This window comes from Pseudomassariella vexata (genome assembly GCF_002105095.1).
Source record: "Pseudomassariella vexata strain CBS 129021 chromosome Unknown BCR38scaffold_10, whole genome shotgun sequence".
In the NCBI taxonomy this organism is placed as follows: Eukaryota; Fungi; Ascomycota; class Sordariomycetes; order Amphisphaeriales; family Pseudomassariaceae; genus Pseudomassariella; species Pseudomassariella vexata.
The window spans coordinates 1018208-1039652 of NW_024467965.1; the positions used below are offsets into that span (position 1 = coordinate 1018208).

At 48.8% G+C, this 21445-nt stretch overlaps 5 protein-coding genes across 5 annotated transcripts; 1 reads left to right on the top strand and 4 right to left on the bottom strand.

The window, feature by feature from the left end:
• Positions 1-5339: 5339 nt before the first annotated feature.
• On the bottom strand, positions 5340-7773 carry BCR38DRAFT_440332 (uncharacterized protein). Its single transcript, XM_040860695.1, has 7 exons — positions 7480-7773; positions 6627-7357; positions 6313-6574; positions 6204-6260; positions 5848-6152; positions 5660-5793; positions 5340-5613 (listed from the first exon to the last, which is right to left on the bottom strand). The coding sequence occupies exons 1-7, from the start codon at positions 7553-7555 to the stop codon at positions 5565-5567; spliced, it is 1614 nt and encodes a 537-aa protein (XP_040713555.1). The 5' UTR covers positions 7556-7773; the 3' UTR covers positions 5340-5564.
• A 924-nt stretch (positions 7774-8697) lies between these two features.
• BCR38DRAFT_440337 (ankyrin repeat-containing domain protein) lies at positions 8698-10383 on the bottom strand. Its single transcript, XM_040860696.1, has one exon. It carries the CDS (start codon positions 10126-10128, stop codon positions 8812-8814), a length of 1317 nt encoding a protein of 438 aa, XP_040713556.1. The 5' UTR covers positions 10129-10383; the 3' UTR covers positions 8698-8811.
• A 1307-nt stretch (positions 10384-11690) lies between these two features.
• On the bottom strand, positions 11691-13453 carry BCR38DRAFT_348407 (amino acid permease; the record flags this gene model as incomplete). The annotated part of the gene is made up of 4 exons (XM_040856417.1): positions 11691-12140; positions 12192-13078; positions 13138-13209; positions 13270-13453. 4 exons carry the CDS (start codon positions 13451-13453, stop codon positions 11691-11693), a joined length of 1593 nt encoding a protein of 530 aa, XP_040713557.1.
• Positions 13454-14648: 1195 nt separating this feature from the next.
• BCR38DRAFT_487239 (uncharacterized protein) lies at positions 14649-16088 on the bottom strand (the record flags this gene model as incomplete). Its single annotated transcript, XM_040864128.1, has 1 exon — positions 14649-16088. The coding sequence occupies one exon, from the start codon at positions 16086-16088 to the stop codon at positions 14649-14651; it is 1440 nt and encodes a 479-aa protein (XP_040713558.1).
• A 1429-nt stretch (positions 16089-17517) lies between these two features.
• On the top strand, positions 17518-18654 carry BCR38DRAFT_348396 (uncharacterized protein; the record flags this gene model as incomplete). The annotated part of the gene is made up of 1 exon (XM_040856415.1): positions 17518-18654. One exon carries the CDS (start codon positions 17518-17520, stop codon positions 18652-18654), a length of 1137 nt encoding a protein of 378 aa, XP_040713559.1.
• Between the last annotated feature and the right edge of the window lie 2791 nt (positions 18655-21445).

Sequence of the window (21445 nt, forward strand, 5' to 3'; positions counted from 1 at the left end):
AGATGAAAACGCCGTATCTTAGCATGTACAAGTATTGCATCGCACTTGGCAGAAGCGGCTACGCACCGTGGAGCGGAAACGCATCACCCAAAAGGCTTGGTTGAATAATTTCCCCGTTGTAAATCGAGCAAACCTTGAACTATTGCTGAATAACCTGATGTTGGAAATACAGGCAGACAGTTGTATTGGTGATGATGATGATGATGATGGTATCGGATTTACTCCCACAGGCTGCAGATACGTAAGGGCTGCCTATGGGCAGTTGGCTCAAGCGCTGCACCCAGAATACAGGCGGTGCGTGTGGGGCACGCAACGTATGAAGTCTGTAGGGAAAGATTGAGCTCACCTGAAGAGGGGTGGCTATGTCGGTTGGGGTAGTTGGATAAATAACTTCACTCCGCACACTAGAACTGAGGATCTTTCATTGTATCGCGAGAACTTTGCTTCTAGCTTGGCCGCGAGCGGCGGTTCATCCGGAGCGGCTCTGATATTTCGACATGGAAGAATGATACTCGGCAAAAGTATTCTTGTCTTGGTCCCTCCAGTCCCGGATCAGAGTATACGAAGTACTGGTGAATACGACATGTGCAGCCACGTAATCATGATGAAAACAAGGCTCCTTTGTCCAAGGCCTTGACAGCTCAGCTGACCAGTAGCCCAGGCACCAACTGCGCTAGGATGTCCAGAATGGGAAAATACCGAATCCCGGATGAGCTGAACCTCAACTTGTTCCATGCGCTTCCAGAGAAAGAGCTGATGTGCTTCACTGCTGGGTGACTGTGGGGGTCTGCCTGGAAGTTTCGACCAGTTCCTGAAACCCTTCTTGCCACTCAATTTGGACGCTCCTTATGGCTCATTGACAAAGCTCTCACGTAGATAAGCACGGCTGAACGGAAATTGCATTGCGCAACGTGTTATTATCATCATCGGGAACAATGTTTCATTGCATCCATGATATCTCTCGACTCTCACAAATTACTTAGGTCATAGATTCTTTCGTAAATGCATGGCTTCGCATTTTAAGCGAGTGACTTGGCGTGTTTCCGAGCAGCATTACGGATGCACCGTCTTCCTCCCCCGGGTAACCCATGCTTCTTTGTATATTATATCCTTAAATGAAACTCTGCGCAATATAGGCAGAAGAGTTGTATTGGTGATGATGATGATGATGATGATGATAATGATACTAACTGCCAAAGGCGGCAGCTATGCCAGGGCTTAACGTCCCACACCCACATCCGGGACACCCCCACATGTGGGACACCCAAAAATGCCTCATCAACACCGCTAGCCTCTAACTTCAACCTCTTTTTTCTTTATCAATATCGATTTAATCGTTACGAAATTTTACGTACGTCTTCTTTACACTAATATGAGTCAATATACCGAAGATGATATTTATCGAGCTCTTCAAGCAATAGCTACCGGTCAAAGCCTCTGAAAAGCAGCATATGATCATGGTGTCCCAAGGTCTACTCTTTCACGACGAATTCAGGGAGCCCAGTCAAGAGATATAGCCTTCGCTGACTACCAGAGGCTCTCTCCAGCCCAGGAATCTCATCTGGCTGAATGAGTTCGAATCCAGGCTGCCCTAGGCTTCCCACCAACCCATCAACAGCTCAAAGACTTCGCCGAGCGTATCCTACAGATCCACGGAAACACCGAACCACTTGGAAAGAACTGGTCCAGGCTTTTATCAAGAGGAACCCTTCAGTCAAGGTCCAGAGAAGCAGAGCTATCGATTCCCAGCGTATTAATGGAGCCTCAGCTAATGTGATCAGGCAATGGTTCAAATACCTCGCTATCCCTGAGATCAAAGCTATTAAGGCCTCGAATCGATACAATATGGATGAGACAGGTATTCTAGAAGGTAGAGGATCAAATGGTCTTGTTCTAGGATCATCTGAGACTCGTTCTATACGGAAGAAACAGCCTGGATCTCGAGCTTGGACATCTCTTATAGAGTGTATCTCTGCGACTGGTACTGCACTATCCCCACTTGTGATATACAAGGGGAAGTCTGTCCAGCAGCAGTGGTTTCCTCTGGACTTGACTCCATACGAAGCCTGGAGGTTTACAGCAACAGAGAATGGGTGGACGTCAGACTCTACGGCTATTGAGTGGCTACTGACGACGGGCAGTGAAACCACCCGCAGGTTTAAGGTGTAAGATGATGGCAACGAATAACAAGATCCTCAACAAGACCTTACTATTCGGGAGGTGGAAAGAAATAACAAGATCAAGAGCTCCTTTCCCTGATCGGAACGATAAGTACCTCAACAGGTACTAACAACTGTAGCCTCAGCAGGCTGGGGAAGAAAAGGAACCTCAACAGGTTAAAGGTGGGAACAATGGCCTCAGCAGGCACAATCAGATCTATAGGGGCAACAAAAGTACCTCAACAGGTACGTCAGATATTGAATGCCTGTCCAAGTAAAGAGAAATTGGTTCAGATTACTGTGGAAAAGGCCACTTGAATTCCTATCTTTTTCTCAAAAGAGTGACTATGTACATAAGGTCTTAAATATCCTTCAAGAACGCGCTTACATAACTCGTCTGAAACCGGAAAAAACGAAAACGAGCACCCAAAAACCCTAACCCCACGTCACTACAAAAGATCTTTATTCCTTTGACTTAACCAGAGGACTCTGAAGAGACTAGGTTACTTATCCTAGATGGGCATAGTAGCCACGAAACGACAGAGTTTATGTACCTCTGCTTCATAAACAAGATACACTTGCTTTTCTTACCGCCACACACATCCCACGTTCTCCAGCCTCTCGATCAGTCAGTCTTTGGACCCCTCAAGGCAGCCTACAAGAAAGAGCTTGGTTACCTTAACCAATGGGATACTACTACTGTCGTAGGGAAGAGAAACTTTCTCCTCTGCTATAGAAAGGCACGTCTAGCAGCATTGACCGTTAAGAACATTATCAGTGGATGGAAATTTACTGGTCTCTGGCCTTCGAGCATAGCTAGACCCCTTATGAGCCCCCTGCTCCTTGAGAATACGTCAGCACCAATCAAACAGCCTAGTCAGACTCGCAAAGCGCACTCTAGTAGTCAGGACTGGGCGTTAAAGACATCAGCAGAGCTTGAGGCTAGTAGGGCTAGGAAGCGGAGGAAGGTCAAAATGAGCCCTAATTCGAAGTTTACTAATATCAAGGCTATTCGGAAGGCTCAAATCGAGGCTGGTGAAATTGAGGATAGTACAGATGAGTCTAGCGAGTCTGAAAACCCTAGTGACGGTGAAAGCTGTATTGTAGTCGCATCAGAATAAGTGTAAAAAAAGGTTGAAGTCAATGGTTATAATATACAGCATCATTTTTAGGGCGTCCCACATGTGGGGGTGTCCCGGATGTGGGTGTGGGACGTTATCTATGGGCAGTTGGACCAAGCGCTGCCCCGACACGCAGGCCGTGTGTCTGCTACACGCAACTGAAATGTAACATATTGTCGACCTTTGCTCATTTGTGCCTGTAATAAATGCTGGATTATCATAATTTTGCTGCATCAAAGTGTCAAATAAACATGATTGGATGGTCCTTAGACGCCATATATGTGATACGCATTGCCAGCATCTTCGCATATTGGTGCATATGTTTATGCAGATTGTGGGCCAGAGCCGCGGGGCTGAAACTGACAAGCCAGTTATCCTGGGATGAAAAAATCAACTCCCATTCTTGCTAGGGCTTCTCGTCACTTGTCGGAACAAGCGATGGGGTGGTTTTTCATTACCCTTGGTCGAGCCTATGAGCAGACACCATCGGGTTGCAATCATAAATCGGTGATCATAGCCATCCTGCTGCCCATACAGATCAGGTCCCAAACAATGGCGTACATCAAGGAGGTACTGGCGATGGCGACAGTGAAGGAATTAGATGCCCGAGCTTTGGCAGTGGATAACAGGGAGTACCGTGTGGATGCCCTCGATATTTGCGCTGTGGTTTCAGATCATTCTGAAGCTTTTGTCAAATTACCTAGGGAACTCGGTCGGCACACAACTTCGATTGAGACTTACGGCCTGTTACCCACCAATCAAGAAGCTCTGGTCTAGATTCAATTGCCCAGGAGTGGTAGTGGCCTCAATAGCTGGCTTTCCGCTGATGATATTTGGCACTCGTATGGCCTACGTATCAACTCAGACGTCACTCTGGGCCTGGTAGAAAGGCAGCTTGGAATAGTGTGATGTTAGTCTCTGAAGGGCCACAGTCTGACCGTGGTTCACCCGCCAAGAGGACAACAGGATCTCAGGAATCCACATTGCGGCCTGTTTCTCATCACAGCTTTAATCCCGAACAGTTTCCGATCGAGATATCGAACAATGCTTGTTTCTTCGTTCTCTCCAACTAAGTCTACGGGACTGCCATTCAAGCCGTCCGCTACCAACCAATTTGCTTGATGCTGTTGATCATCTACAGCAAGGCTTTCTTACGCCTCATATGACAATGTCGACTTCTGCTGTCTCGCAGGAACCGGTAGGGGAATCGAGTGGGATAAGTTATGTTATTCGCCAATAGAGACTTCTAGAATGCACAATGGTATCCGCGCCCTTGACTCCTTGACGACTGCTGAAATATGAAACTTCTTACCTAAATTCTCCGAAAGACCCCATGTCTCGACTATTGGGGATCGCACAAAATATGCGTAGTGTTCTCTAACTGAGTAGTGAAACTATACGTTCCCCGAATATGAACCAGCCGAAGATACCAAAACGTCTCCTTCATAGTCAAGTTCCGACGGTAATTTAGCGGGGCAAGCCACCGCACTATTCGACCATTACTATGTGCAGAGTCACTCTTCACTGTGTTCGGTTGCAACAGTTTATTGCCATCGAACGCCCAAATCGATTCTCGTTGGACTTGACTCAATATTAGCTCCTATTACGCCCACGCTTGATGAGGTAAATATCGACTGAGTCTGCTTTAACGGGAAGCCGCACCACCGAAACTGAGGCATACCTATTTTTGCCGCACCCCAAACACGAAACAGAGTGCATACCCAGGCTCTAGAACCGTGTGATGAGGAATACGTCATTTCCACCGAGATGATAGAGAGCAGAGTCACTCTACAGGCGGGACCCGAGCTTGTAATTACCCATGGTCAGTACATGAAGCATTTTCCCTAACAGACACCGCCTCATCCATACCCTGGTGTATCCAGCAACTATCGTTTTGGTCCGGAGGCATTCATCTAACTAGCTTGATCCTTCTAGCCATCGCAAATATCAGCCTCTAGGTCCCCACCATCGTTGGCGTGGAGTCTATCTATCTGCTCAATTACTTGAAAGTCTATAGCCGTTTGAACTCAGCCGACTATTCAGTCGCACCTCACTTCGAAGACATAGCTGTATTATTGAAAGTAAGTTTGACTACGTGCAAGGGGAAAAATTAGGTCTCGTCGCTATGGTTCATGTCCACCATATATTCAGATCATCGTTCAGTTCCGTTTCCTTTGTCTACTTTTATTTCTTCGATATTATCTATTCCACGAAGCCACTAGCAATTAGAAGGGTTTAATGAGACTTATACCACTCATTCCACGGCTCAACGTGCAAGTAGAATTCAACTTGGGGCGGAACGTCTAGGCCACTCCCCCGTGAACCCAAACGGCCTGTTGTACGTGAGTATTGTGTTATGTGGGCTGACTTGACACTCACTTGCGAGCCCCCGATGTCTTCGACTTTCCGCTGAAAATTCCGGCAGGGGAGCCTTTGGAGTCCTTTCCCTTAGCCTTGTCACTACCCCGGTCGGCAGATCCTCCTTTCTGGGGTGATGCTCTCGCAGAAGTAGCCTAAACCAGAGACCGTGTCAGCTCGTCGTATATTTGATTGAGAATCCTATTTACCTCAGGAGTCCCGTATGACATGCTCAACCGATTGTGGCCACGGATCATATCGAGGTAGGATGTTCTGGGCTTCTGCCGGAGGTTTCTATGCGGCCCTTTATCATCCGACTTGTTGTCCTCGTCATCATAGTCTTCTTCTGCGTTGCGATTCTCATGGTCACTTTCCTCCAAACCAGTGACACCGTCTCCCTTACTTGGGGTTTCAGTAGACATGATCTCCTGCTCCATTAAGGGCTGACTACACATTACTCTAGGTGACTCTTGCTTCACCGGTGTCGGCTTTGAGATCTCATTGCTAGGGGTGCCTGCAGGCAATGTCAGGTACAGCTTTTGCAATGACCAACGCATCTACTCACACTCTGGGATCTTGCCATCCTGGTACCGGGAAGCAATTTCGTCCTCACTAGCGTTGACTGAGCTAATGTGTAAGCAGTGTGTGCATTATTCATGTGTGACATGTCTCACCCTGGTAAGCGTAGTTGACGAATATGTAAGAATCAGATTGACACTCTCTCAAATGCTTTGAATTGAAGTGGTGAAATGCTCGCTTGTTCTCAAATGGAGGCGAGTCGGCGATCCCGAGACTGCACTCGTGGTAGTCGCAACGAATGACGAAGAACCCGCCGTGCTGAGAGTGCCGGAATACACACTCGGTTGGGTCAAGGTCTGCCAAGCTGAGTGTACGTTCTTGACTCCAGTCTGTGGGAAAAATTCTTTGGGGTTGTTCCTGCGTAATCCGTAAGTCAGAGAACCCTTATTGCATCATTCCGTGGAATTACCTGCGAACCATCCTGCTTGGACTTCTTCCTAGCTACTGAGTCGTTCTCATCTTCTTCTCGGGGTCGTTTGGAATGGTCTACAGGAGACTGCAGATTCATGGGACTTCGTAGTTTGTCCATAACTTCCAAAATCGGAGACCCACGATTTCCACTAGCCGCATAATCTCCATCGACGGCAGGTATATGTGGTCTAGACTCTGAATTGGCTGCACCAGCAGGTCTTCCTGGTTCAATAATCAGTCCAGGGGGGGTGCCTTGAAAGCTCACAGGAGTCTCCTGGAGCGGTGAAACAGCCGGCGATGGAGGCCGAACAGCCAAAGACGATGCGTTTGGTATGACAGCCAACCAAATTGGTGCCATTGCGTCGATCTCCGAGACAGTAGTCGCGATGGAATCATTGCTGACTCCCAAAGATGACAGGGTGCCTCGGAGGTTTTGGAGTAGGTGGTGCTTGGTGTTGTTAAATTTGATACGCTTCCGATCAACCTCTCTGAGAATGGTGCGAATCTGCAAAACATAGTGTCGCCCCAGATCGTCATCAAGCTCGTGAGACATCCGTTGGATCTTATCCTTGATCAACGAGGTCGAGAACTCAGACGCGGCGATGTTGAGGTCAAACGCATTGTTGCCTTGGCCATCACTTCGTTGTTGGCCAGCCATGATGGTGTATTTAGTTCTTGGGGGGAAAGACACTATCTTTCCCGAACGACAACTTTCAACCACCAAATGAGCTGTACTGTTAGCACAATTGGTGGAAAGTGTCTGAGAGTTGAGGAATAATGACAGGAGCTCAGGGGTGACACAGGACAAGCGACGAACGGTTGCTGTGCAGAACAAACGCGGGGCTACTCACCTGAGATGTTAGACGTCTCGGTTTCGGCCGGCGATGATGGGAAGACGCCGTTGGCCCTGAATCCCACAAACGACATAGTGGACAATACAATACACCTACAAACAATTATGGTACTGAAGAGAGGACACGCTGCCAACGTGAGTGATACCGGGAAGAATTTTCAAACCTCGTTCGCACTTGAGACGAGGCTGGCGAGGTTAAGTTGGGCTGTACCTTCCAGGGTTGGTGAGGCAGGTTGCTGCAACTATCCATTTTGGGAATAGTCTCCCCGGTACGTACCTTACTCGACACGCCTCACCATAGCGCTGAAGCCTCATGAAACTAAACTGCCTCGGTATCATGGATAATGCGAGATTCGTACCGAACTTGATTGATTTTTAGGCTCTTATGGATTCACTGTTACATGTTTCCGTCCCCTCGTCGATGTGTTTTTAGTCAATTCAATCTCAACTGTTCATGGCTGCAAACAGCTGACCGTCAACTATCTGGAAGTACGATATGAACCTTGACCGACTGCGGAGTCACATCCTCGTCAGATTTGGAATTATCGGCCTAGGGATTTACAATAAGCAATGAAGAGAAAATATATGCTTGTACGCATGATAAAATCAGCTGGCAAAGATTCAGAAGTTCCAAGGGGACATTTCAGGGGCTTTCGGCGTTTGCCACATTGCGTTGTGCAGATTGTTGCTTCGAGGGCTGACGAGCCGCTAGCCATTCAAGTGGTGGTAAGGGATTCCAGAGAAGTTTTAGTATCCAAAACAGTGCGAGCTAATTGAAGTAGAGGGTTACAAGCACAAATTAGATTCATCACAACAAAAGATTTCCCAGAAGACTTCAATTGCAGTGTTTTGATCCCAAGGGTCACAGTACGGGATGTTGAAGTCCAATATTGAAGGAATCGAAACAGATCTATTATCTAAATCGGCATGGGCCGCTGAGAGACGCAGGTAATATGATGTCAAGTTCAATCAACAGGTATCAATATTTCCAGGACCGCTACCTTTTCGAATGACGAAGCTTGAATTCGTTCTTAATTTCGACCTCAAGAAACTATCATCCGTCAGTCCTCACCCGATACGAAAGTGTGTTCCTATGCTCGACGCTATAGTTTGTCTCGGTGGCGTTTCTCATGAGAGCCAACTTTGTCATCTTTGAGGTATGAAATGAGCATTAACCAAATGTATCTGGTGGCATTATTCACCTACCACCGATGTTCTCAAGATAAGTGAGTGCCGCTACGGCGGCAGTATTGCATTCTGTTAAGGCTAAAATATCCCATGTCTCTATCATTAAATTCCCATTTCACAGCACCAACACGCAGTTGGTCATCTAGACAGACAACAGCCAAGCTAAGTTTCGTCCCTCCATCCTGAAGTCCCTGGGCCCATTCATATGTCCGTGGCTCGACTTCACAATTGCTTCCTCCAGTTCTCGTAACTGGTCTTTGGTCATCCTCGACCTGTGGTACTGTCCAAGGTGACCCTGAACCTTCGCCCCTATCCGAGCCAGACAAATGGCAACATCAACGCTCAAAGCCCCAGGTTTGGACAAGCAATACTGGAACGGCGTAGAGCCTCTCCGATTGGGAGCATTGATGTCTGCGCCTCTCTGCAACAGTAGCTGGATGATGGCAGCAACATTGGACCTGACGGTGCACGAGATGGGTGTTTGCAGTGCTGGATTCGTAGCTGTAATGTTCGTTGTGGAAGATGCGAGGTGGTGAAGAGGCGTGTTTCCTCGATGATCTCGAACGTTAGGATCCACGTTCATGTCAAGGAAAAACTTGGTCATTTCGAGATCGCCATAGGCGACGGCCTGGTGGATCGCATGGAGCTGTGCCTCTGTGTGGGTGATAAGAGATGCCCCAGCTTGGACAAGGAGTTTGGCTACCCTTCTGCGTGATCTTATGGCCGATTCTTGGTCCACGTCTTGTTTGAAATTCGCACCCACTGTTGAAGCCCACGCATCCCCTGACAGAGCATCAAATAAGGCATTAGCACCCCAGGCCGAGGGTTCGAACCATGGTTTGGCTGTTGCGATGGTCCTGCACTCAGAGAGGCTGTAGTTGCCTCCTAATGACATTCCACCAGAATTTGACCTCGCGTCAATACAAGCTCCACTCTGCAGTAGAACGGTCACAATATGGCTGTGTCCGAGGAGTGCCGACCAATGAAGGGCTGTCATGTACATTGAAGGCGTGCCAGTAAACTGTTGGCCGCCGTCCGACCCCGAACCGACTTGTTCCTTTACCAAGGGCAAGGTAACATCTCGGGAGTTGGGGTCGGCTCCGCTTGCAAGGGACTTGAGAACAGCGCTCCTGTTGCCTCTTCTGGCCGATAGGATCAAAGCCGAGCAGTGGTTGTACTGGGTGTCCATTCTGTAGAGGATTGGGTTGATGAGCTTGTAGAACCCCTGACAAGTAGCCGCTAGATATGCCGTATCCCTCCAGACGCCAGGCTGGTAAGATGGCAACCAACGCGCTGTATTGGGTATCGTTGGAGATTTCGTTTCTTCATCGTGACCAGGCGTCGGAATCTGTTGGTGGTTGTTGAAAATAGATTCAACGATGAGGAGTAGTATTTCGGGGGGTAGACCGCTCATTCCAGCATGCCTCTCAGGGTTTGGGGTGGGGAGTTGAAAACCCATGGTTCTTTGTCGTGGATGACAAAGTGGTCAACGACTTGTCGACTTCTTCTGATAGACAATCTTTGAAGAGTAAGGGAAAATAATTACAGCAATGAGCAATTGTAGAAGGAAATGGACAGGATAATTATAATGCTGAGCAGTTTGATAATAAGAGCAAAGGATTTTGGAAGCTGTTGGTAGGTTGGTCCACGACCTATGTAAGTTGAGCACAATTTCTCCTAGCGGATACTTTTTTCTCAGGCGGGAGGAATGCTTAAATAGTAAAAAAAAAACCCCCCCAGGTTAAGTCAGAGGTAAAGTTCTACTAGACCAACGCATCCATGATTCTAAAACTGCATCTATCGTGTTCCTGTGGATCATATTCTAGTCATACCGGTCGTCACAAATACCAAGCTAGTTTCCAACGGCGCTAGAGTTTTGCGGGGTCTTGGCGCCGTGGGGAAACAGGTTCCTATTAATAGTGGCCTGAAAACCCCAGCGAGTTTGACAAATGCATTACCCCATAGTTACATGCTGGGCCTATTGGCTCCGTTAGCATCACGTAAAGCCTGCAACCGACTCATGCTTGTACTCACGCGTGGCTACGAAATTTACTGACAATGACGGCTTTTAATAACAGCTTGCAGTGTTACGACATCAACGTGATCTATGCCGTAATATCTGACATTGAGCGGATTTTCGCTCGGGAGTTCGGAGAGCGGTGATGCGATGTTGTTCCAATGGGGACCTCCAACGTAACCCCCTGACCGCAAGGTCCAGAACATAAGTTCTACTTCGTAGAAAGTCCTGCACGGTCAATCAAGAGTCTCCACTGTGCCCGTGTTGGACAAAGTCATAAGACCTCTCATTTAGGGAATGAGGTACACCATTCAACTTCCCGGCCGCAAGGATGTCAGTGGATTTCATTCAGTCGGTGAACACAACCAACAATAACTATGGACGGGGCTCTCCTTTTCGAGAAGCACCCACAAGCCTGGTATATGCAATAGCAAATATCATTCAAGTCGACTGGTAGAATGCCATCGACGGCTTCGAAGGATCAAGCGCAAAATACGCATTGCAGGGTTTCACAAACATGACGGAATATCCCAAACGATTGGATTTTATGAACATACGTAGTAAACATGAATAGTGAAATGGTAGATTCAGTGTATCTCCGCTGGGCGAGGAAACACACTAAGGCGATCGAGTTGTGCAAAATCCACCAAAAGTACTCAACTAGATAGACGATAGACCTTGTTATTCTTGGCCAACAGAACTGCCTGAACTTGCTTATGTAACTACGGTTGGACAAAGCATTCATGTTGGGGGTTGCAGTCACCTTAAACTGAAGACTGAGCAGATCAGTTCGATTGAAAGCAAATGGAATGTATTTAGCAGGTGATTAGCATGGCATGGAATTGAGACGCGGAATAGCACTTTCTGTCCCTGGCGGAATAATGTATATCGCATTTGCCGGTGTAAAGTTTCCAACTACTTGAAGCTTAGGCTTCCACAGAGACTAATTCTATGGTATAAGCCCATCAAAGTCCCGGCAATGCCAGACATACAAATGTGCACAGCTATCTTGTAATGATCTTTCGATACCTCACAACCTCAACTCCATCATCTTGTACTATCCTCTGGGCCTCAATTCGGTATCCCCCAATCGAAGGCCATATCTTGGTCCAGCACACCCAGTATACCCCTCCGAGAAGCAAAACACCGACTCCAACGACAGGGAAAACAAAGTAGGGGTAGCCCTCAGCGTTCCAATCACCATCCGGAGGAATAAAGGGAACCAATGCGAGGAAGATATTTGCCAGAAGATACAACACACTGATCGGCAGGAAAGTATGCCAAGGCGAAGACCAGTTCTCCGATTGCTTGAACTGCAAGTAGATAAGACCCGCAGCAACGAATCCGTTGATCCAAGCACCAGGATAGGTATAAAGGTCTACGATGAAGTTGTACGCGGGCCCAGCCGGGGGAGCAAGCAGGATTATCACCGTTACGATCCAGTGCAAGAAAAGCTGCTTTTATCAGTCGGTTTCTCAAGGTGCGCTGCGCCAAGCTGGACTTACGGCAGCAGCAGGGGCATTGAAAGGCTTGATGGATGCCCAGAACCAGCTGAAGGGTAACAACCCTTCCTTACCGAACTCCTGGTTCAGCCGCGCATGGGCAAAGCTGACTGCCAGAACGTTGCCCAAGTTGCTCAGGGCAACGAAGGCGGGTAAGCTTCGAGCTGCCGCGCTATTGCCATATACATTGCGGAAGAAGACTGCGGCCACAATGACTTCGGAGTTGGCCAGGTCTTCTTTCGAGATGGCGGCAAAATAAGCCACATTGGCCAAGACGTACAAGATCGTCACTCCCCCTATAGCGACAGGTGCGGCGATTGCGAGAGTCTTGCGGGGATGTCGCAGTTCACCGACGACGTAGTTCGCATTCTCCCACCCTTTGTAGCTGTAGATGATTCGTAACAGCGCAGTCGCGTATGCATATGCGCCTCCACCGCCATATCCGTTTCCCTTCTCGAGCGCAAATGCATTGTCGAAATTGTGAGGATCAGGCACCAACCGTCGACCAGCTAGGGCAGCGAAACCAGAGCAGACGATGAGCAGCAGGATAACAACCTTGAATATACCCAAGACATTGACAAGCCGCAAACCCCATTTGGGCAAAGTCGAGTGCAGCACCACCGCGAAGGTGATGCACGCGACTGCGATGCCGCGGGCTGCCCAGCCGTCTGGTTCCGTACTACCGGAGGCGTATAAGATGTATCGGCCAAAGGCGAGGGAATTTCCAGATGAGAAGCCAAGCAGGATCATCTGGGAAGCCAGGACGCAAGTAGCCAGGTAACGAGGATGGCGGTAGACCCTCTCGAGGTAGTTCTTCTCGCCCCCGGATAGGGGGATAGCAAGGCCGAATTCGAGGAACACGCTTAGTCCCGCGAATGTCAGTATGCCGCCTAATCCCCGTGTAAGTGAAGGTTTTTGATGAGAAAAAGTATGACCAATGCCGACTTACCAATGACCCACAAGAAAAGGCTGACACTAACTGAGCCGGTGGCGGCAAATATGCCCGAAGGAGTGGAGAAGACTATTCGATTGAATCGTCAATCTGAACCCTCGGATGAGCTTACACAGGGTCAACACGTACTGCCAGTCCCGATCATCTTGTTCAAAATCAGAAATACTGCGCCCGTAATTCCAATCTTCCTCGACTCAGAATACGCAATCTTCTGCACGGCCTGGTCCTCCGTCGTCCCCTCGGTCGCATTGTCACCGCTGGCCGTATGCGATGCCAAGGCCTCGAACACATTGCGTTCTGGGTCCTTTGACATGTTGGTCTTCGGTGTCGTATGACGAAGGTTGGGTTGCTAACAACTTTATCATTCGCCGAGCGTAGATGATAGAAAGAGGAAGACTCAGAGTCATATAGTGGCCCACAAGAGAGGCGCACCGGTATTTAAACCAATATGCACACGCAAGCTAATTCCAGTAGGTTGCCTTTGACGTTTCACTGGTGCTATTCAAGGTGGGGAAAAGCTACCATTTGATTCCTGCCAGGGCAAGGCGGGATGAGGCAGGTGCGGCTGGGTTTCGGCGGAGAGGCCTGTCAGCTAAGAACAATGGATTTCCTTATGACTTGAAATAGACCAGTTAAGTGCTCATGTTCATCCTGAGGACTTTTCTTTGTACATAAAAACGAAGTTGCCCGTCCTGCTTTGCTGGGTTTGGTGATATCGGCAAATCCGCATAAGTGATCGTCTTTTAGACTTCAAATGGCAGGTGGTAGATGGGGGTCGGTCTTGGCATCTTTAATACGGCGAGACAGAATTCTTGGGGTCGATGTCGTGCTAGATCAGGAACATTGCGACTTTTGCCTCATGATTCGGCCAAGCAGTTGGTTGAAAGATCCAAGCTCTTGCAATTTCCTACATCTACAATATTGATCTTCGAACATTAAACGTCTGACCAACATTGAGGACGATTAATGTAACTTAGTCGTCACTGCATACTAAAATATATGTATGGAAATCTGAGGTCTTGTCGACATATCTGTTAGTTTCGCACAACAAACAGATGGCAGATATACAGGACGTGCGTACCAGGACCTTTTACTGCTGCTCCTGAATGTGCCAATATGTTCGCCTATCGTCCAGTCCCGGTAGGGCCTGAGCCTTTAGGTTTGCTTCTGCCAAATATTTATCTAAACTCAACCGTGAGGAATTCCACGTTGCGCCGGTTTTTAGTGCATGATCGTGTCTGCGAGCACCATCGTAGCCTCGCAGCGCGAATTCATGCGGATAATCTCCCTATAGTGAAAGACTGCCTGGTAACTGCGGTCCCTTAGGCCTTTCCTAGCCAAACTGGGAACGGTGCGAACATTAAACTGAGGCGCCAGAACCAGTCTTGCCTCGAATGATGTTGACTAAGCCAGACTCACAAAAGCTACTATGTTAGACTCGCTGAATGGATGGGCTGAGTCAAATTGATAATCGTGAAGAAGTTTGTGGACCATCATATGCATACTCATTAGACTCTCCACCCACTAATTACCTCATATAAGGTATCATCCGAACCAACATTCCCCGGGAACACCACATACGGCAGCCCCGGCCACTTCGCCGAGGGCTCATCACACCTCCACAATGGCACTCCCGGAGCTGCTTGTCCCACGATCATGGCACGCTTCATCTTCAGCCCCTTTGTTGCCATGTCGGAAGACGTAATGCCGCCCTTCGCGATCACATAGCGTGGTTTGGTGGTCAATCCAACCAGGAAGGATACGAGCGCCTTGGCGATCGTCGAGCCGATATCGAGACTCTCAGCTTCGTCGTCACCGGTGATTAGCTCACGACTGGTCATGACAAGGACGTCCTGGCCGCGGGTGATCTGCTTTTCTGCCACTTCAATGGCCTTTGCCATCTCATTGGTCGCCTGCTCTTCCGAATCCAACAGCTTGCGAACGTCTATCACGACGCTAGTGAGCTTGTCTCCGCTTCTCGTCCTCAGCTTCTCAAGCTGCGCAGTGGTCTTTGGCACGTACGAGCCAGCGATAACCAGCCCACCAACGGCACCAGGTAAGTTAAGTTGTTCGGCCGAAATGGGCGAGATGGGAGCTATCCCCAATCTGGAAGAAACGAATGCGGCACCGGTCCTGAAAAGATACCGCTTGCCCTCATTCGCAGCTTTCAGCAACGCCAAGATAACAACATCGATATCCTCTTCGGCAGCGGCATTGACCACGACCACTGTTCCCTTTGCGACACCTTTCAGTTGCGAAAGGACAGCATCCGTACCTCCCGTCCTGATCGTATCTAAACTCAAAGACGTAATCCTTTCCGCCGGAATACTACCCTTACTCTTCTCCACAACGTACTCCCTCAAATTGGAACTCTTATAACCAAACGAGGCATCTTTCGCAAACGGCGTTGCCGCAGCAGGAACCAAAGTCCCCCCTTCGGCCACGTAGTGCACATCCCCAATCGTATACCGCCCACCCTGCAAGAAGAACGGGCACAACAGCCACGCGTCCGCCACGCCCAGCACATCCTCAGTCGCCTCGGCCTCCAAGGGGAAGTGTCCGCGCAGCGTCGAGTCGCCGCGCAGCACCACCTCAAAAGGCGTGCCTGTCTCGGCACTCGCAGACTTGAGGTTCGTGCATATCTCGGTGATGAGCTCGCGGGCTGGACCCGGATGCAGCGCACGTGAGTTGGTGAGGATGAAGAAGCCGCCGCCGTGGCGGGTGGTCTGGAACTCGGAGATCAAAGTCGGTATGTCCCAGACAGTGAGGACTGAGATTTTGTGGCAAGTTTGTGTGCCGGTAGGGTCGTCATCGAGGGCTACGAGGATGGGCACTTTGGTGGTCGGGTCGTGGAGGAGGGTTTGGACTTGTTCTCGCAGGTTGGAAGAAGGGGCAGGTGGGAGGCGTGCAAGGGTCGATTTGAGCTCGAGTTCTTCAATCGGGGCCATTTTCCTTTACAAGTTGTTTGATGAGCTACTAAGTGATGTGATAGTAAATAAGTGTTGCCATCTTCGCCAGTCCAGCAGGCGCAGACATCGCGAGTTGTTGCTTTATGCTTCAGAGTGTGGAGGACAACTTGATTGCGGAGGTGGAGCTCAATTTGGAGGTTTCGGGCAGAGCTCCGTAGGCAAGCGGGGAGAAAGCCGTTGCGAAATTGGGCAACAGAGTTGCCATCGACAGTGAATCCCGAATGTGCGTCTGTAACTTTCCTTGTCTTCAATGAAACAGCCTTTGATTGTAGCTGTCTGGGTTCGTAGAACATAGGCTAGAAGTGCAAAAGATCATCGACGGAGCATGTAGAGCCCCGCACTCACTACGTAAGTACCTTACTTTGGAGATTTCTATTCCCCAAATCTTCTCCCCGCCCAAAAACGGCTGTGTTCAGTGCCGCTGATGACTACAGCTTCTTCTTGTAGTCACAGTTACGACATATATAGTCAAGTCGAACTTTGCGAGGCCTTTTTCGGGATCGATGCAAACGCACTCATGTTTTCTGCCTCTGTGGGCTTTGTCTTATGCCTAGAAGAGATGGTTTCTGAAATATCACGACTTCTGATGCCTAGGAATCGGTGAGTCCCTTACTTACCACCTTCATTTTGATGACCGTTAGAAATCACCGAGGCTGTGGGTTACGAAAAATCGACACGGCGCCAGAGGACTGGTAAGGATTCGAGAGATCACCATGCCTCTTCGGCTGATACTGATATTATCTAGGAGTCACTCCCCTTTTGAGTGACAGGGTCGGGCCAGCCTGGCCATGATAAGATGCAAAGAGCGGCCGACTAAGCAAGAAGAATGCACGGTATCAATGGCATGGTTGGGTTGCTACTAGCTGTGTGTGAAACTCGGTCTATAGTGGTTTTAGGACTCTGGATACCGTGAGGTGCTGAATTAATAAAGGTTGGTATAAGGGTAAATTGCACCTGGCTAAAGGTATTCTTTCTCATGGTATGTAGCAGCAGTTCATAGGAATATTTTGTGCAATTTAAAACATTAATAACTCCATACCAAATAGAAAACGAAGTTGGAGCCCCGCAAGATACCTGGGCTAGTATGTGAACCAGGTGGCAATAAGGCGTAACACTTTACGGACCATTAGTAGAGCCTAAACAAGATTAACCTACAAAAGAGAAGGTAGGAAAAAAAAAGAACACAATGGTTAAGAGAAAGTGAAAATTGGTTAAGAATGACGACGATGTTCGGGGCAGTGACCTACTAAGCAGCTTGAAGGTGAGCTAACGGATCTAAGCGGAGTAAAGCCCCAATGGAGTAAAAAAAAAGTTCGAGCCCAGAGACAACCAACCGGTGGTGGGGTCCCGAGGCATCAAAATTCATTTTTTGAACGACAACAATAACTTAACTTGACGTAACTCCACGATGGTATCGTCCAAGGGCGCAAAATGCTCTTTGGAGCAACTAAAGTCTATTACTCAAAACACTAAAAGCCTCCTCTCACAGCTGGAAGCCGTCCTCCATGCTATCGCAGTCGACAAAACCGTTGCAACTACCCCGCCACCACCGTCGTCGAACCCACCGCAATCCGTCGATGCCTTGGCTCTGGCCCACGATTCCGCAAGCCTCATCAAGGCACATACAACCAGAGTGTCCCTACTAATCATCAACGAACCATTTACCCCTTCCGCCATCATCAAGGTCCTGAACGAGCTCGTCGCCGGCCCAATACCCGGCATCGCATCGGCAGTACAAGCTTGCGAGGCGGAGAAATACACATCTGTCGCAAGACAAGATCTAGCATGGAGATGCTATCGTGTGCTCAAAGAACTGAGGTGCTTGGTTGACGCGATACCTCTGGACGGGAAAGTTCTGTCAGTGGTTAAGAAAAATGGCGCGAACGGGGACGTTGGCAGCATCACAGCGACCGGCGTCATCTGGGCCGCTTGCGACGATGTGATCCTGCTCAAGAGCCTGGGTATCGGCGGGCTACTAGTGAAGAAGGTAGAACAGTATCGAGATACCTTGAAAGATGTCCTGGAAGAGTTGAAGGAGTGGAAAGAAGAGGGCGAGAATGAGGAGGCAGACGAGAACGACCAGGTGGAATATGTCACGAACCATCTGGAAACCACTCACATATCAACACAGGACATGCTCGATGATTTCATGAGTACCCAGCATATACCACGTGACGACCCCGAGAAGATCCGAGAACGCCTCGACTCGTGTATGAAGAGACTACGGCTCACTACACTACTCTGCTCCGCGATTATTAAGCGCAGGCTCAAAACACTGCCGCCTGTACCTACAAATACTCCAGCGTCGGTGACGAAACGGCTAGACGAAGTGTTTCCTGTGCTCAAGCGCATGGTGGAAGGTTTCAACGAGGTGGCATGCGCATTTTATGAGATGGAGCCGGACGCCATTGACCGCACTATGGACGCGTGCTTCTTCGACGCTTTTGCAGCTTCGGAGATGATGATGAGTCCATGGGAAGGACAGAAGGACGAATTCGCGGAATGGGCGGAAAAGTTCCAAGTCGGCATCAAGAAGCCTGATTAGACTCTTTCTAGCCAGGAACAACGACCGTGAGAACTGAGTTAGATCTGCTTGTATTGGCAGATATCCTCTGCGAGCTAGTGGGTAATGGAGGACGACTCGGCACTTCAGCAACCTACAAAAATTCGATCTGGCAAAGTCATATTGACAGTTACTTGCGTTTCGTTACATGACATTGCGCACTCGAAGATGTCGATAGGTGCAAAGTTCATATTCCGTTTTCAAGCCCGGAAAGTCCGATGGTATTCTTCCTGCCGGCTGAACACCTGGTATGATGACTTCTCTACGTCCATCGGTGCGCCTCCAGCATGTGCGTTGTAGTGATCGCTGGAGACGGTCTCCGGCTGACTTGAGCGGAGGTGTTGTGTGCCGGTCAAAATACGGATTTCATTCGTGCATTTGGTACAACAACTCACATGTGACGTTACCATTGTGCGGGGAGGACGAGAACTTGAAATTTTTATGCACTTCTTCGAGATGCGGGTGGTTGCTCCCCAAGGTGTTTCCAAGAGTATTCGTTCACCTTGTTTTTCTGTGCCGAAGCCCACAGACTCAGTTGTCCATACTTTAGCAGTCTTCTGCTTTTATCTGGGTTCAGAGCATACAATATTAGCATCAAAGGGCTGTACTCGGTCTGTGCTTACATCTCTCTCGGCTCCGAGCGGACCCTAAGCCATATTGTGCCTTGCTATGATGCATTCGAACCGCCTCTAGAAGCGGTTGAGGTTACATCCCCTTGGCTGTTGTAAGGTCCATGCCGATCAGCTGCCCACCAAACAGCATTTCGCTACAAGCTTTATATAGTGGCCGGTCTTATTTACAGAATTAAATTCTATATGTTCACGCCTCTCTATATAATAATACATGTAAAGTAGCGCCTTAAGAGCTACTAGTACTTAGGATCTAAGTAACCGTCCTGCCTCTGCACTCGATTTATCCGTTACGACCGCTAGTAGTAGCCTAAAAGCTAGAATAGCTAGTAATCCTAGTCGGCTATAGAAGATAAAGGTTAAGGATATAACTAGTACGTTAAGCTTGTCAGCTGAGACCGGCCCACCATGATAGCTCTTTCCTTACAGGATGATACGAAAAGGTAGGGGACCCACTGGTTAGGTGAATCCCATTCAATTAGATACTATAACGTTGCGCAGTACTGCATTATAGCATCCTCCCCCCTAGGTGCACGCATCAAGTGCCGGGATCTGGTCAATTGAAACCATTGTCCTCAATGGGCTTATAGCTCACAGGTCTTATTGCCAGAGTAGGTCCGTAATCCTCCCCAAGTGGTTTGGTGCTTCCGCCGGGATTTGAACCCGGTACTACCCCTATAGTGGTCTGTTCGTCAGGACGCGACAGCCATTCGCCGGATGCGGTGCGGACTTGGTGGCCATGGGTCCTAAACCCTACCAAATCGACCATGCGACCGTTTGACTGTCAGGGTACCGCTAGGCCGAAGGCAATAGTACAGAGTGATGGGGAGTAACGGGCGTCCCTCCTACGTAGCACCGGGTGGTCACTGGCGGTCTCAGGTAGGGGTGCCCACGATGATGCATTGATCTCTACTCTCTCTATCTTCTTCCCGGGCCTCCGCCCCTTACATAGATAGCTAGAACCCGGCGTCAGAGCCGCGGAGCACTAGTTTCTCCGATTGTTCCGCAAACCAAGACTTCTATATCGTGTCATGACTCGCACGTCCCTACACCAGAGCCCCACCGGTGGGACACCGGTGACTATGGCATTCTGTTCTCTGACATTGGCCAAACAACGGAAGAGATGCTACCATTTGATACGAAAAGCTAGGGGGACCCACTGGTTAGGTGAATCCCATTCAATTAGATACTATAACGTTGCGCAGTACTGCATTATAGCATCTTCCCCCCTAGGTGCACGCATCACAGGAAGTACTTAAATACGGCTTCTGTTGTAGGTTATTTCAACTGATACCTCTTACTTACAGCTTAGTAGATCATTAAAGTGGAAAATATTCAGGAAGTAAACACTATAGCGAGAGCATATTATAGATATTAGTCTTGCTGTCTTTAGTACGAAGGCTAGGAGTCGCTAGAGGGCTTCAAAGGGGACGTTACGCAGCGGCGATGCGGTTCTTCCAGTCTAAGAGCACTAACGAGGCAAGCGAAATAAATACGGTTGTTATGAGGTGTGTGAAGACTATATAATGCATGGGACTCGGGGGGTCAGTTTATCTTAAGAGGTCTTTAAACGTAGTAAGTGAGCGGCCGAAGCGGATGTTTCTAGCTATGATGTAGCACTTCGTATCAATGATCTTTGCTGGTACAATTATCATAGTGCAAATAGGGGCATTCGGAAGTAACTCTGAAGTGGGGTTAATGCTAAAATCATAATCGGCTGTCTGTGTAGTGTGGCTATGGCCTTGGCATGGAGGGGATCAGCATGGATCTTACCATAGCCAACAGGATACACTCAAAACGGATAACGGGGCGATCAATTGCAGTATAGGGATTGTCACTAACCGCATCCGGCAATGTGTACACGAACTAACTTTGTTGGTACTCAGCCGGCAATTGATGCAATTCCGGATTGCAAGTGCTCGGGCAAAGGCCACTGCACTTATAGTGGCCATAGGAAGTGCACTGATTTACACTGATTACAGGCGCTGCACTTGCAGTATATTGGTGCACTGGTGCACTAGTGAAGAGTGCTTCTACTTCGTATATACAGAGTAGTGCGAACTTGGGTTACTGGAGCATAGGCCACTATACTCCAGAAAAGGCTTAGTGACCATCCTCATACGGGTTTCGCTCGTTCCGGCAAA